Source organism: Loxodonta africana, chromosome 4 (genome assembly GCF_030014295.1).
Source record: "Loxodonta africana isolate mLoxAfr1 chromosome 4, mLoxAfr1.hap2, whole genome shotgun sequence".
NCBI classification, from domain to species: domain Eukaryota; kingdom Metazoa; phylum Chordata; class Mammalia; order Proboscidea; family Elephantidae; genus Loxodonta; species Loxodonta africana.
Genome location: NC_087345.1, coordinates 126,319,114 through 126,335,121, shown reverse-complemented (window position 1 = coordinate 126,335,121; position 16,008 = coordinate 126,319,114). Strand labels below are relative to the sequence as shown.

General features: G+C 42.9%; 2 protein-coding genes across 5 annotated transcripts in view; one reads left to right on the top strand and one right to left on the bottom strand.

Moving 5' to 3' along the window:
* The window catches only part of BORCS5 (BLOC-1 related complex subunit 5), a 101,256-nt gene extending 88,662 nt beyond the window's left edge, over positions 1-12,594 (top strand). For both annotated transcript variants that reach the window (XM_023554399.2, XM_003405654.4), the window contains exon 4: positions 682-12,594. In XM_023554399.2, the coding sequence (XP_023410167.1) occupies positions 682-912 (231 nt within the window). In that variant the 3' untranslated portion in view covers positions 913-12,594. The remainder of the gene's footprint in view (positions 1-681) is intronic.
* Positions 7,213-16,008, bottom strand: part of DUSP16 (dual specificity phosphatase 16) — a 97,114-nt gene continuing 88,318 nt past the window's right edge. For all 3 annotated transcript variants that reach the window (XM_023554406.2, XM_003405655.4, XM_023554413.2), the window contains one exon: positions 7,213-15,397. In XM_023554406.2, the coding sequence (XP_023410174.1) occupies positions 14,221-15,397 (1,177 nt within the window). In that variant the 3' untranslated portion in view covers positions 7,213-14,220. The remainder of the gene's footprint in view (positions 15,398-16,008) is intronic.

Genomic DNA, 16,008 nt, shown 5'->3' with positions numbered 1-16,008 from the left:
CTCCCCTCCTCCTCATCCCTCTCACGCAACATTAAAATAGAACAGGGTATTTTTTCTTGGGGCAGGTTTTGTTCTCCCTCTCTCTCTCTCTTTTGTCAAAACCATTTTCAGAGGTTCTGTGGTGATGTGTACTAAGCAGCACTTTGCATGATGCTGGGGTGGGCAAGAGTGTGCTCCTGGAGGAAAGACCTATAGCAAAGGCTGGAGTAGCGTGACAAACTTTGAAATAGAAATGGTAGTCTTGGTAGTTGCCTGTATTTTTCACCTGGTCTGGCAAGGAAGCAGAGGGGGATGGGACTGATGTGGGACTCATGCAGAGGGAGGGGGGAGGTTCTTAGAAGCTGGAGGTTCCCTCCCTGTTTTTATCCAAGGGGCCACAAAAGGGGAGCCCAGCACCCAACATTTGTTTAATGGGGGAAGAAAGGGTACAGGAAGCAGTCCTAACAATTTGACTCACAATCATTGTTTCACTTTGTGGACTTGAACCTTGGTTGGCATTTTTGACCCTGGCAGGGAGAGTCATCCCTTGTCCTGCAGTTTTCCCCCTGAGTGAGTGTCAGACTGCAGCCATGCAGGAAGGAGAGGGAGGGAATGAAGAACACATCCTGCTCTGCACCTGATCTTCTCAAGAGGACTTGATGAAACTCCATTTAATGTATTTCACTTCTTTCCCTTCTACAGATGGATCTGTTTGTAGAAACCCTCTTTAGCTTCATGCAGGAGCGCCAGAAAAGATATGCCAAATATGCGGAGCAGATCCAGAAGGTCAACGAGATGTCTGCCATCCTCCGCCGCATACAGATGGGCATTGACCAGACTGTGCCCCTGATGGAAAGGCTCAACAGCATGCTGCCCGAGAGTGAGAGGCTGGAGCCCTTTAGCATGAAACCAGACCGAGAGCTCAAGCTATAGAGCTGCTTCTGCCATCCTGCCAGGCTGCTGTTCTGTGGGACAAAGCCTGGCACCATCACCACTACCTTGAGGATATTTGGAACCAAAGTCATGAGATATGACCAGGATTTGAAGCTGGTTGGAGGTTTTGGTACTCCCTGAAGTGGACGTGAAGCAGTCTGCTGGCCTGGAAATCAGACTTTGTCCTACCAATTTCCTTGATGTATTTTCCTTATGTGAAATGAACTAAGCTAATTCTCACTGATAACCGAAGTTGGAACATTTGAATCATTAGGAATTCTTTACGAACTCAGCACTGGGAATTTTTTTTTTTTTTAATTGAGAGCGTATAATCTAGTCTAGCTAGCTGAAAGAAAACATGGACAGAAGGGGAGAATTATTTTAAGAAGCTCTGTGTAGCCTTGATGCCTTCATGAAATTTTACTCACTAGCCTCTCCAGCTATAGGTAATAAACATAAAGAACTAATTTAACCTAGTATGTGTGTTGTTACTATTCCACCCTTGACTAGTTACATCACAGCAGGTCTTTATCCAGGGCACCCGCTTCCTGCCCTGATGAAAAATACGTTTGTGTGCCAGGTGATGGTGTCCCTTGTATGTTGTCATCAGGAGACTGAAGACTTCTTTCCACTCCCTCAGCTGGTTCATCTCCCAGGGTAACTGCATTCCTCAATGCAGACATAGCTTTAGGTTTCTTCTTATTACATCAACACCGGCAGGACTCCAATTTTTGTAGCAAGCTTTTAACCAGCATTTGTTTTTTTGGTGGCGTAGTGGTTAAGTGCTGTGGCTGCTAAACAAAGGGTCGGCATTTCGAATCTGCCAGGTGCTCCCTGGAAACCCTATGGGGCAGTTCTACTCTGTCCTATAGGGTCGCTATGAGTCAGAATCGACGGCCCTGGGTTGGGAGTCTAGTAAATGTGTGATACATTTAGGCTTTGACAGCTGACCATAGAGAGAGAGCACTCATTCAGCAGACATGTATTGTGCCATTTGATGTGCCAGGCATTGTGCTGGAGATACAAACATAGCTGTATAGCCCCCGCCTTCTTTTCTGAAGAGCAAACACTCAAAACGCTGCTGGATTGCTGTGGGAGTTTAGGAAATGAAGCAATTTGAGTGACTACACAAGCACTCAGTGCAGTACTTTTCACATCATAGATGCTCTAAAGGAAGATTGGACTGGACGCCAAAAAAAAAAAAATGGAATGTAGGGAACTGATCTAGGGAGGTGAATTGAGACTGAGAGCTGGGATGAAGGGAGGTTGCTGAGGCCAAGATATATAGGCCGCTGCCTTGCTGCCTTTATTCCTCCAAAACTCAGATGTTTTGTAGACGTCAAAAGCAGCCTTCAGTGTGTTCATAAGGTTAAAACTGATCCCGTGTAATTTAGCATATCTCGACTAAACTCTATCTGATTCCAACCTTGGATTTTCATCAGATACTCTCGGAGGGTTCTTAGAATAAAATGTATGACATGCAATAGCTGGATGACAGAAGCAGCGTGAACATTCCAAGCTAAATGGAAAATTTTTTTTAAATTCAGATATAGAAAAATTAGCAGCAGCTTACAGGACTTTGTAAAGACCAAAACAGTCAAGATTGTTCATTCCTTCTGAGCTAGAAAGACAAGTTGGACACCAGAGCCAAGGAAAGAGGCCCAAGGGAGCATCTGCCCTTTTCAGAGGGTGACCTTCAGAGCCCATCTCTGCCTTTTTCTGGGAATTGATCCCTTTCCTTTTAGGTTGCAGGAGGAAGGTGGGGGTAGAGAGAGTCATCCAGCCTGAGGAGATCCAGGTGGTCAGAGGGAGCCAGGGAAAGGTCAGAAGCAATGAGGTGGGCTTGGGGAGCTGTGCCTTGAACCTATATTGGGCCACATAGGTGAAAGAAGTCTTTATAATGCCTTCTGATGGTCAAGATTTTATTGGGCTTTAAACCATTTCTAGAGCAATTCATTAGAGAATGTACATCAAGAAAAATGTCCTGTAACCTAGAAACCTATTACATAGCTGAGGTTGTTCTAGGAAATGTCACGGGAGGGGAAGCTGTACCATTTACTGAATACATCATTCCCCTGCTAATTTGCAATACCCCTTCAATCACTTGGAAACCCTGGTGGCGTAGTGGTTAAGTGCTACGGCTGCTAACCAAAGGGTCAGCAGCTTGAATCCGCCAGGTGCTCCTTGGAAACTCTATGGGGCAGTTCTACTCTGTCCTATAGGGTCGCTAGGAGTTGGAATCAGCTCAACGCCACTGGGTTTGGCTTGGTTTGGTTTGGTTTTTCAATCACTTAAATCAATTAAATTTCCATGTAATTGAGGATCTAGTTCTGGATCATATTCTAATCCACTGAACGTTCTCTCCATGCTATTTCATACTGCTTTTTAAAAATAGCTTTTAGTATTATAATCTCACAGTGCATTTTAATATCTGATATGGCTAGATTAGGTCCCCCTACCATCATTACTATTTTTTTCCTTTTTTATTTCAAACTGGCAAAAAACATTGAAAGACTAATACAATGAATATTTGTATTCCTTTAGGAAGTGGCATTTTTAAGCATCCCCATCATTGTCCTGTTTTGAGTTCCTGGAGTATCAGGACCCAGCCCTGAACACAGGAACATCTCAGTAGCCTTCAAAGAACAAAGGACTGATTGTAGAACCATAAAAATAGCCCAGGACTCAGATGCTATTATCTTCACTGCACTTAATATGGTTTACAAATAAAACCACACAGTGGGCTGCAAACTAAGACTACATGGGCTGGGCTTTCTCACTGGGTTTCAACAGTTAATGGTCTGAGTATGGTAGGAAAGTAGACCAAGCATGGCATTAAAAAAATTCTCAGCCAGCTAGCTCTCCATCCAACCCTTTTTCTTTGTGTAAAGAATTTGGACAAAACATGGTATTAACTTAGATTTGTGTCCTAAGTAGATAGAAGCAGAGAAGTAAGAACAATAGACAAATTCAGTACTTTCAGAAAGAATTCTAGTTAATGTCTGTGATGTGTGGAGGTTTTGCAATATGTCAGCTTGGCTAAGCTGAACTGTACTTCCCAGAATTCCCTTCCCTGTTTGTTTCTGGTTAGGGATGGCCACAAGAGAAATTTGCATGAGATTTGGAAGTGGAAGTAAAGCAGTAACCATGCTTATTCACTGAAAGTCATGTAGGTCAGACCCTCTTGCATCACACAGGTTTTCACGCACCTGCTGCACCTTTGGCCTGGGCAGCAGCTGGGCCCACAGCTCCTACGGATCTCTTCCTTCAGCTTCTCCAAATCCCAGGCCAGTTACGGGTACTAGCTTCTCCTTCAGGTCATCTATGTGAGCAAGGATGAAGGCTTAGACATGAGGACAGGCCAATATGGGTTCTGGTGAAGAACAGATGCAGGTACCAGCTTGTTGCCTACAGGTTCTGGTGTCCTTGCCCTCCCCTATTGCATATCCACACTCCTTCCCAGCTGCCTGCACTGTGACTCAGGACTTCGAACTGGTTCATTCTGGTACTGGTATATAAAATCGCTTAAGGTCAAATTCCTTTAAGCACTTATTCTACATCTTTCCTAGTGGTTCTGCTCTGATGGAACCCTGCCTGGTAACAGTGTTACCAGTCCTTTCCCACGTCAATATTTTACGTCTTCCTGACAGAATCTGAGTGATTGGATATATCAGGAGAGAGTTATGCTGCATCTCTTTGTTGGTTAGTACCAGATGAACTATAAGGGGTGTAAGGGGCAGACAAAGAGCCCTGGCTGGACATTTCTACTCATGATCTTTGGTGAATGCGAGGGCTGGTCTGGATGGGCTCTCGATCTCATTCTGCGATTCTGATACTGGATTCCTCAGCAACCACAAGGAGCATCTTTACCTGTTGTCTCACAGCGGTGGCTCTAGGTCTTGGTTGTGACTTTAAATTCTGAGCTCCTGAGAGAGCTTTGTTCTTTTTGTTTCTTATAAATTTCACAGGTGTCCAGTGGCTTCCGCCCCTGAAGAACCTGTTCTGTTTATCAGCCTATCAATCTATCAACCTATATTTATGAACACTCAAATAGATCCCTATCCTGCATCCTGCAGTATCCTTGTTTTACTAGCTGAAGTGGAAGGTTGCTAGAAGCTGGACTTCACCTCTTGTATTATGTGCATATAAATTTACAATAAAAAATTGTGGGGGTTAAGAGCAAGATATAGATTTCATGAGTGCCTTTATAATTTATAGATTCCATGTCTTGTTTCCCTCAAAGTTTTATCTGTTGGTAACTTTTATACATAGTGTCTCTCCAGCTTCTCAGTTGATAAACTCCTCAGAATATGAAATTTTACTTTGAAGCTAGGTACCTACCCAGTGTTCACTGCACGAGCAAATATCTGATGAAATCTGTTTTGACAACTCCATATTCTGAGATGGAAAACCAAAAGGGAAGAACACGCTCGGTGTTTCTCAAGCTGAAAGAACTGAAGAAAAAATTCAAGTCTGGAGTTGGAATAGTGAAGGATTCTGTGGGGAAAATACTAAACAACACAGGAAGCATCAAAAGAAGTTGGAAGAAATACACAGTCATTATACCAAAAAGAATTAGTCAATGTTCAACCATTTCAAGAGGTAGCGTATGATCAGGAACCGATGGTACTGAAGGAAGAAGTCCAAGCTGCTCTGAAAAAAAAAAAAAAATGCTCTGAAGGCCTTGGCAAAACACAAGGCTCCAGGAATTGGCGGAATATCAATTGAGATGTTTCAACAAATGGATGCAGCGCTGGAGGTGCTCACTCGTCTATGCCAAGAAATATGGCAGACAGCTTCCTGGCCAACTGACTGGAAGAGATCCATATTTATGCCTATGCTCAAGAAAGGCGATCCAACCGAATGTGGAAATTATAGAACAATATCATCAATATCACACGGAAGCAAAATTTTGCTGAAGATCATTCAAAAACGGCTGTGGCAGTATATCGACAAGGAACTTCCAGAAATTCAGGCCAGATTCAGAAGAAGACGTGGAACAAGGGATACCATTGCTGATGTCAGATGGATCCTGGCTGAAGGCAGAGAATACCAGAAGGATGTTTACCTGTGTTTTATTGACTATGCAAAGGCATTCAACTGTGTGGATCATAACAAATTATGGATAACATTGCAAAGAATGGGAATTCCAGAACACGTAATTGTGCTCATGAGGAACCTTTACATAGATCAAGAGGCAGTTGTTTGGACAGAACAAGGGGATACTGGTTTGTTTAAAGTCAGGAAAGGCGTGCGTCAGGGTTGTATTCTTTCACCATACCTATCCAGGCTGTATGCTGAGCAAATAATACGAGAAGCTGGACTATATGAAGAAGAACGGGGCATCAGGATTGAAGAAAAACTCATTAACAACCTGCGTTATTGTAGATGACACAACCTTGCTTGCTGAAAGTGAAGAGGACCTGAAGCACTTACTAATGAAGATCAAAGACCACAGCCTTCAGTATGGATTGCACCTCAACGTAAAGAAAACAGAAATCCTCACGACTGGACCAATGAGCAACATCACGATAAACGGAGAAAAGATTGAAGTTGACAAGGATTTCATTTTACTTGAATCCACAATCAATAGCCATGGGAGCAGCAGTCAAGAAATCAAAAGACGCATTGCTTTGGGTAAATCTGCTGCAAAGGACCTCTTTAAAGTGTGGAAGAGCAAAGATGTCACCTTGAAGACTAAGGTGCACCTGACCCAAGTCGTGGTATTTTCAGTCGCATCGTATGCATGTGAAAGCTGGACAATGAATAAGGAAGACCCAAGAAGAATTGACGCCTTTGAATTGTGGTGGCAAAGAATATTGAATATACCATGGACTGCCAAAAGAACGAACAAATCTGTCTTAGAAGAAGTACAGCCAGAATGCTCCTTAGAAGCAAGGATGGTGAGACTGTGTCTTACATACTTTGGACATGTTGTGAGGAGGGATCTGTTCCTGGAGAAGGACATCATACTTGGCAGATTACAGGGTCAGCAGAAAAGAGGAAGACCCTCAAAGAGGTGGATTGACACAGTGGCTGCAACAGTGAGCTCAAGCGTAACGATTGTAAGGATGGCACAGAGCCAGGCAGTGTTTCGTTCTGTTGTGCATAGGGTCGCTATGAGTCGGAACCCACTAGACGGCACCTAACAACAACAACAACATATTCTGAGATGGAGCTCTGGTGGCGCAGTGGTTAAGAGCTCAGGCTGCTAATCAAAAGGTCAGCCGTTTGAATCCACTGGCTTCTCCTTGTAAACCCTGTAGAGCAGTTCTACTCTGTACTGTGGGGTTGCTATGAGTCAGAATCGATGGCAACAGTTTTTTTTTTTTTTTTTTTAATACTCTGACCTGAGATACAGGAGTGCACTAAAGAAATGAATACCTTTTTTGGTGTAGTAATTTCTGGGCATTCTTTGCTTTTTCCTTAGACACAGGGTAACTTTGTTACCCGTACATTATAGGTGTTACAACCACATTGTTTCCACTGACTAATGGTCCTGGGGAGCTGATATGTGCCATTTTTCTTTTGTGTTGATTGGTAGAATTTATTTAGCTTTACCATTTCCCCTAGTAAGGCTCAAGACAGAACCAAGAACCTTCAGAAATGACAGCTGTGAGCAAACATGTATTAAAATTCAAGTGTAATTGGAAACTGTCTTTCTGATTTGTTTTCACCTCAGCCGGACTCAAATATATAGTACTCAGTAGTACTGTATGTACAAAATGTTGATACCAAAGATGGGGGTGGGAGAGTGAGAAGTGAGCATTTTTTGTCCTGTGGACTTTCTAGGGTAAACTTTTCTTGAGAGAACGATTTTGCTTCCCCTTCCCTCACCCTGACCTTCATTCCTCTAAGGACTACAGAGGGCCCAGAGGAGGTAGCCGTGTTGTTCACAAACAGCCTCTGCTTTTGGAGGTAACCTCCATGACCTTCATAGCTCAGGCCTTGTCTGAACTTCCTGTCGGTTCGTGGTGCCAGTGTGGTGGCCCTGACCCCTGCTGGATCAGGCTCCTTCCTGTGATCAGAGAGCTTCTGTTAACTGTAGGTTTCATTTTGCTTCTTGAAATCTGTTTTTGTCCCATTCCCAAGCTTTCATGATGCTCTGGTCCTGTCAGCTTGTCCCTGGGCTGGTATAAAATGCTGGTCTCAGTGCCTACCCATCTCTGCACACCTCAGCTTGAAGTCTGTGGCAGTGCCAAGATCTCTTGCTGGATTTGATGTGCTCTGAAGCCGTGCCAGATGCTGTTTTAAGTTGGGTCAGAGAGAGAACCAGAGGTATGGTATTACTCAACACTCTTCATTTAAACTATTATCTACTCAGCAAAGAGGTCCCTAGCTGTTTGGCCCAGACAACACTTCAAATTGTGGTATGCACTTACATAGAATAAAACTGATTGTTTTAAAATATGCTATAATTAGACTGCCTGTCCCTATTGGACCTAATTAAGTTTCCCTGTTGTATTATTGTGTTTCTGAAGGATAGTGTCAAGATTTATGAAATGGTGTTTGGGAAATGTTTGGATGAAGATGTGATAGAATCATTCAATGTTCAAGAATGGAAAATGCCCAGATCTAGAGGATGGCTTATATCAAGATTAGTTCATGGTGCGAAGATATTAAGTGTAGCTTCTATCTTGTAAAATTATACTTTATGGGGATACAAGTGACTGTTCTAATTTGGAAAGGATGCCTGGTGGCATGGACACTCCTGAGTAAAGGAGCTCCGCTTGGATCCTGAAGTGTGAGACTCCATTTTCCTCCATTCCATAGACAAACACACTCAGAGGAGGAAGTCCCTGCTCACCAGATTAGAAAGACACAGCTGCATCTGACAGAGGTGTAGGAACAGTATATACTCAATGTAAGTTTCCTTTTCTTTAAACTAAAATTCTTATTTTTCCAGTGAGACTCAAATATCAAGAGCATGATCTTCACCCACAGAAAGGAGTGTGAGCAAGCTTGCAGCAAACATGTCATCCTAATCACTGTTGCTGAGGAAGAGGGCTTGCTTTATTCTTTAAGCCCATCTCTTGACAAATCTCCCTTTGCACACCTCTACTCCCTTGGATCTGGGGGTCCAAGGTGATGCCAAGGTCCACTCCTGGGAGGGAATAGAAGAGTTGGCGTTAAGTCTGTGCGGATGGGCGTCTCCATGCACCGTCCTTACCTGTCTGCTCTTGAGTTGACGTAAGGCTCAACTGGGATCCTATATGCTCGTAAGCACTAAATCCAGGTAGTAGTATTAATGGCACAATAGGACTGTTATCATTTAGTAGGGTGAAAGGCAGGTTTCCTTCTATCCTGCCGAACAATTTTGCTACTTGACCTTCAACAAATGGAGCAAGTGTTGGTCCTAATCATACCGCCTTCGATCCAAGAAGGCAATAGTTTATAGAGCGGAAGGCCAGCTACTGCCTGTATCAAAAAGCTGAAAGGACAAAGCTACCTCCACGAATGTGGAATTCTCTGACATCCGAAGACTGGTGACTGTATCCTGTCCATCCCATAATCTTTGGCACATACAGCTCAGGAAATCTTAAGCCTAAAAACTTATTCTTGGCTTATGCTTTGATTAAACTTCTGCCATCTTGCCTGTTAAGGCTTTACTCAGTAGTGAACTTTCCCTTATGATATCCTCCATGATGGTGGAAAAAAGAGAAAATGGGTAATTGGTTTTAAGTCCCTTAGTTCTACCCAGGCAGTATAAAATTAATTTATAATAAGTTCTTAGGCTTCTGACAACACAAGGCAGGTACTTTGCATTCAGATGTCATGGTTACAGAGGGGAATGGAAACCAGATCACTGCGTCATTCACATGCTTCCATCAAAACCTGAAATGTGTAGATTTAGTTGCTTACTAGAATAACCAGTATCCAGTGTGGTGTGTAGGTGTGCATCCATTGCTCTTAGGACTTTTTTCAGGGTCACCGTTGTCAAAAACCTGATGGAATTTACTGATGACTCAATTTTTCTTCATCAATCAAGGTCCCTTCTTACTGCTACTTAGTAAGACATGACTTATGCTAAAAGCTTTTGTGAACGGGGTACTTTTAATCCAGTCTTTGAAACTGTGATTAATTCCCTGACCAGAAAGAACCAAGACCACAGTTGAACCAACCCTCTCCAAGTTATCTTTGTTTGCCTGCAACGCTGCTTCTACAAGGTCACGTTCTGTGTTTGCTGTGGGACGTTCAGCTGATCCTAGGGTTCTAGCTGAAACTAAAGGAGTGAAACTTCTGTTTTTACATAAATGCAACTTGATGTCTATGCATATAAACTGCAACAATACGATCAACTTGTGAACATCTTTAAGACTGTGCTGTAGTTTTTCGGTTGGTTTCACAATACTTTAAAGATACAACCAAGTATAATTATGCTGTTCAAGGATGAATGAGATTCCAAAAGCTAGAAATAGCTTACTTCCCTCTTCCACTTACAGATAGAAAAGGGAAGGTGATACTCAGAAAAAAGCACCTAGACAAATTTTAAAACATCCCGGCTTAGTGCCATAAAAAAACAAAACCAGTATTTAAAATAACAGTGAAGGGTTTGAGGTAGAAAGTTTTTGGATTTTTACTCCCAGCATACAGGCCATATGCTTCACGTATCTTTCTTTGGACATCCAGGGTGCACTCCAATTTTGCCTGACTTTCTTTCACATCTCAAAAATCCACACCTTCCCTTATTTCCCTAGTCCAAGCCTTGGTCTGATCTAGTCTTCTAAAGTCAGCCTACTCAGGCTGGTCTTTAAGGGCTCCAAAATTTGTCTACTTTTAAGTAGCTAACTATCTTGACCCCCAGGCCTTCCTGAAACCCACACTGTGCACCTCATCCAAAGCCTCCCACTGAAACACATCACCTGTTCTGTCCCACTCCCACCTCTGTTCTTCTGCAGGATCCTTGCGCCAAGATGGCTGTCTCCTAGTACTAGCTTGCCCAGTCCAATCCTTCTTGCTTTTAAATTTTCATACATCTAACTTCAAGTCAGAAGCCTTTCACAGCCAACTTAAATGAAGTCAACTGTGATACTCTTTATATTCATTACTGCATTTGCTTGCACTGAAGGTAAATACTTCATTCCTTTAATACATAATTCTTTATTAATGAACTGATGAAATTAAGCTTCTCTGAGGTAAAGCCCACACGTATCAACATAAGTCATCATGTCCAGTGTCATTTATAAGCAGAGAGGTCATTAGGATGTACATGGCAAGGATGGTTAACTATTCCTCCTTAGTTCTTCCTACCAGGATTGCCAGGTCATTTACATATTACATTAGAGAGTGCGAGTGCATATCTGATCTTTCTTTCTACCCTGTACTTACGTGCTCCGGGGTCATAAAATATTTACGAAGTGCTTTAAATTTCTACCCTGTAGCGGTCATTCAGTATAGAATTTAAGAATGAAGCTGACACTAAACTGTTGACTAATGCTCCAGTGTTTCATGTGAACGAGATAGGGCACATATTTGATGACACCACCACTTTATTTTGGGCTAAATCCTCATTTACATGAGACTAGGGGAACAGGTTCCACGACTGCCTCCTTTGGCAACTTGGACATTACTGTTCCCAAGTTTCTAACTGCAAAGAGAGGTCCTTTCTCATATTTATGTATAAACAGGTACCAGTTTTGATTTTATTTCATCATATTAACATACATGACACATCAAAATGAGAAATGCACAATTTACCATTCAACAGCTTGCCTTACACCAAAAGAACACTATTTTCATCTTAAACATTTATACAGTCCTTCCACCTAACTTTACAAATCTCCTACACTGTTTTCCAGCATTTCTCACATAGAAGTCTAGTTTTGCTCTTTAAAATCACCATCTGTATCATCCTAGTAGACTCCAGGGCTTCCCCTGTGATTGCATGCTGAGGAGGGCCAGCCACCATGCTGCCCGCTGACACCCAAGCAGCATCAAGGCTTGCCCCCGAGGCTGCCCCTTTGGCAGGGTAGTCTTGATTCCAAGAATTGATTATTTGACATTAGCAATCAAGAACTAAAGGTCGTAGTGTACGACTACATCACAGTTATAGGTAGGAAGGGGACCTTGGCCAAGAGAAACCCCAAATGATGAAAGGTAGATTCCTGCTGATAGATCTCTTGTCGAAACCAAGTCCGCCAACCCTCCTGAAACATAACATTGGAGCTATTGCTTTCATTTCTTTAAAAAGTTTGACAGGTGTGACCAGACTCTGGAAGCAGTGAGCTGTTACACATTTGGTGTGTTGTATAAATAACGCATCAAAAATGACTGTGTGAAACCATGAGAATGTCTGATTACATCAAATATTTAAAATTTTAGCACATGTATATATAAAAACTAACTCAGATGATTTAACAGAATTTTTTCAATGTGTTAAAAATGTACTCCCTGTGCAGTTTTCTACCTTCATTTTATGCCCATATCATAGCACATTATTTGTGCGTAGCCAGTTATGTCTGTGAAGCGCGTAATTCTCATGATCAAGTTAGTCAGTTTTAAATCAGGTCATTCCATGCTGGTTTTAGCCGTCACCACAGGAAACATTAAGTCACATCCTAGTCAAAGGACTGTCCATTTCTCAAACATCAAAAAACCTGAGATATGAGTCAGCAACTAGCTACACTTACAGTAAAGGAAATAATGACAACGACCACTCCCCCCCCCAAAAAAAAAAACAAAACACAGCTGCTGACGTAAATTAAGGCTTCAAAAGAGGACCATATTGTAGTTGACAAAACTCAAGCCAGGAAGTTTAAAAGCAGATATACACTATCACTGTTTACTTGTTCCAATCACCTTGTATTTCCAGCTGCCAGGATTGATTCCATACAGTGATTGTAGCTCAAGGACTGAGAGACCACCTTGGTCTTGCTCCATTTGGATACGCTCCTTCTACTTAAAACATGCTGGGGATAGTTTTTGAGAACAGCTTGTCTGTGGCTTTCCACTGTACCATCAACTAAACAAAATTTAACAGCCTTCTTGTCACCTTCCTATACCAGCTGTTTTATTCTCAACATTTCCTGCTTATTGAACCCTCGCTCAGCCCTATTAGTAAATTGGCAAGTCTGAGAAAATTATAGAAATACCACCCTCATCACATGCCAAGGGGAGAGGAAAAAACAAGCCAACACTGAGAATGTAACAGTGTCCTGCTTACTTTCCTCAGTAAGTTTCCTCAGCAGCTTTACCTTCCTTAATCTTCCCACAGTTTTTCTCCCTCTTGGTAGTTTTCTATAAGATTCCACCTTATTGTTAACATTTTTACAAGATGCATCCATGCAATGGAACAGAAATGGAAAACATCTACTTTGGCTGAGAACTCAAAGGTGCTGCTGTTCTGCTACCAACCCAAATTCACATTTGGCTTGAAACCAAATTTATTTAAGGGATTAACAATCCCATTTTAAATAATCCTTTGATTTATAAAGAGGGAGGTAGACTTATTTAGCCTCCCAACTTCAACTTAAATCATTAGGTTGCCAGATTCCTGGCTGTTAAATTGAATCCTAGATGGTTTCCCTTCTCTTTCTTCGTAAAGCTGAGAACAGACATTTTAATTACCTCCATCCAGGCCCAACTGGCAATTTGTGCATGTACAGTTTGAATTGGTCTGAAGAGTGTGACTAGCTACCTACCTATTCACAATGCTTAAAAACGGGCTCCCAGACATGGGTAGTGGTGAAAGCCCCATCTTGACTGTCTGAGGTACTGGGTTTGCTCTAAAGCAGATCTTGGCAAGTCCCCTAATGGTCTGTCCAGAGAATGATGCATGTGTCACTCAGCTGTCAGGTCAGCTGGGATTTGTGGATCAGCTTCTGATGCAATCATTTCTTTTGGATTTACCAATAGGTTTCTGTCCCTAACGGGGTCTACCCACCCGACCCACAAGCTGGCTCAGTCTCAGCGCTAAGGTGCACTATGGAAGGGACCGGGCAAAGACTAGTATCTGAGATCTCTTTGTAGCACAACACAAAAATGGCAGGGGATTTTGTCCTCTAACACCAAGTAAAACTTGCTCCTATAAGAGGATATGCAATTCACTGCATGAAACTGCTCTTCATCTGTCTAGGGGGAATCTAGCATCTGCCCTTCCACTGTTGTTGAGAGAAATGTTAGCTGATCTCCCAAATGCAGATGTTACGCGGGAACAACTGTGTTGATCCATCTTTTGTTTTTACACCATAGCTCCATTTTCCAAAAATATATATGTATATACATATATATATTTCAGATTTACAGGGAATATTTTTTTGTGAAGAGAAAAAAAAAATCAGTCAATAGAAGTCACAAGTGTCTTTTTTCTCAGGAAACTTCAATGATTTCCATACTGCCTGAAAAGCTAGACTGACTGCCCACTTTCCCTAGTTCTTCCCGCGACCTGTTCTCCGACATGATGCCCTCTCCAAATTCCATCTGGCAGCTTCTGCGTTTAAATTGCTTTTCAAAGGGGCTCTCTTCATGCCAGCTCCGCCGTGAGTCAGCTCTGTCACTTGGCTTCTGCCGTCTGCGCACAGAATAGACTTGGTCACTGCAAGTGGGCAGCTGGCTACAGCTGTAGGCAGAATAACTGGCATTACCTCCATAGATGGCTGAGGCAGAGTAGAAGTGAGAGGACTCTGTGGCAAAATACCAGCTATTGGTCAAGGAAGGAGTAGAGGTCTGGGGAGCCAAGATATCTGAGTGCCAGCCCTTGAGGCCCAGCCCAGCAGCAGACTTTGCAAGGTGTTGCTGGCTGGTAGAAAGCCCAAAAAGGAAGTTGGTGTGATAGTTGTCCTCCACACTCCCACTCCGATGCAGTGGAGATAAGACAGACCTTTGGGTGGCACCACTATTGCTGGTTCTTACTGAGTGCAATCGCTTGCTCTGGCTGTCTGAAGGCCTGGTCGCCTGGGGCTTCTTGGGGATGTTGGCTTCTTCCTTATCTGGGCTGGTTTCTGGAGTCTGCTCTGATACTTCCTGAACTGGGGAGAACTGGCATAGCTTGTTGGTCCCATCCAAAGCACTGGAAGGTTTGTAGTATTCTAAAGCATCCTCTGATGAGGAGAAGCCATGCAAGGACGCTGCCATACTAGCTGAGTAAGAAACTGATTTGATATCCAGAGAGAAGGAACGTTTGAGCTTATTGCTGTCTTCCAGCTTGTCTGAGGACAGATGGAGCCCGTTGAGCGCCTGTACCAGTGGACTGTCCTCCAGCAGTGCTGGCTGTATGCTGGGCAGACTGGCAGGATGCACAGGCCTTTGCCCTGCTGCCTCTGAGGTAGCAGAGTGGGCACAGGGTGGACTGAGGGACGTCTCGCTTTTCTGTCCACCCTCTGAGACTGCAGGGGCAGGTTCACTTGGCTTCTCCAGGTGCAACAGCTTGAGTTTGCTCTTTGGCCCTGAGGCTCCAGTCTGGTTCTTAATCTTCTTCTCATAGTCCAGGAGTTGGCCCAGAAAATTGAAGTTTGGAGATATAGTAGGTCTTTTTTCTTTCACAAATCTATGAAGAGAAGAAAAAAACAAAAACTTGAATTTTCAAACTACACTTTATCTGAAGAATACTGAGAATAAATGAGATCAGGAATTACTAGGAAGACCCTCCCAAATACCTTTGGAAGATATTTGGTTCGGAAGTTCAGGGAGATGCCTCAAGGTTGAATACAAAGGGCCTCAACATTGGGATGGCTTTAAAAAATGTCCCTGCAGCATGCTAGAGAAGGGGGGCCAGGCCCCAAAAGCTCTAGCTCTAGCCTCCTCATTTTCAAGAATCCAAAGCTTCCACTGCAATTGAGAAGAGATGATTCCACCATCAGGAGTCCATCATAATAGCCACTCTCCAACTTCAATTTTCCAATATCATGCCCTTTCCAAGTCCCCACAGTCATATCCTCAAGATATTTCACACTTGTAATTAATGAAAAAAATAGAGGATATCATATGGTCAGAGTTCCAAAGCAGCCACTTCTGAGTTCTTCTCTCTGAACTCAAGGTGACAGGATAACCAGCTACCGCAGTCTCTGTGTACTGCACTCTGATAATGCTTTAAATATTATCTCAACTATCGGCACAGCTACCCTGTCAGGTGGGTGTAATTATCCCCATCATACAGAT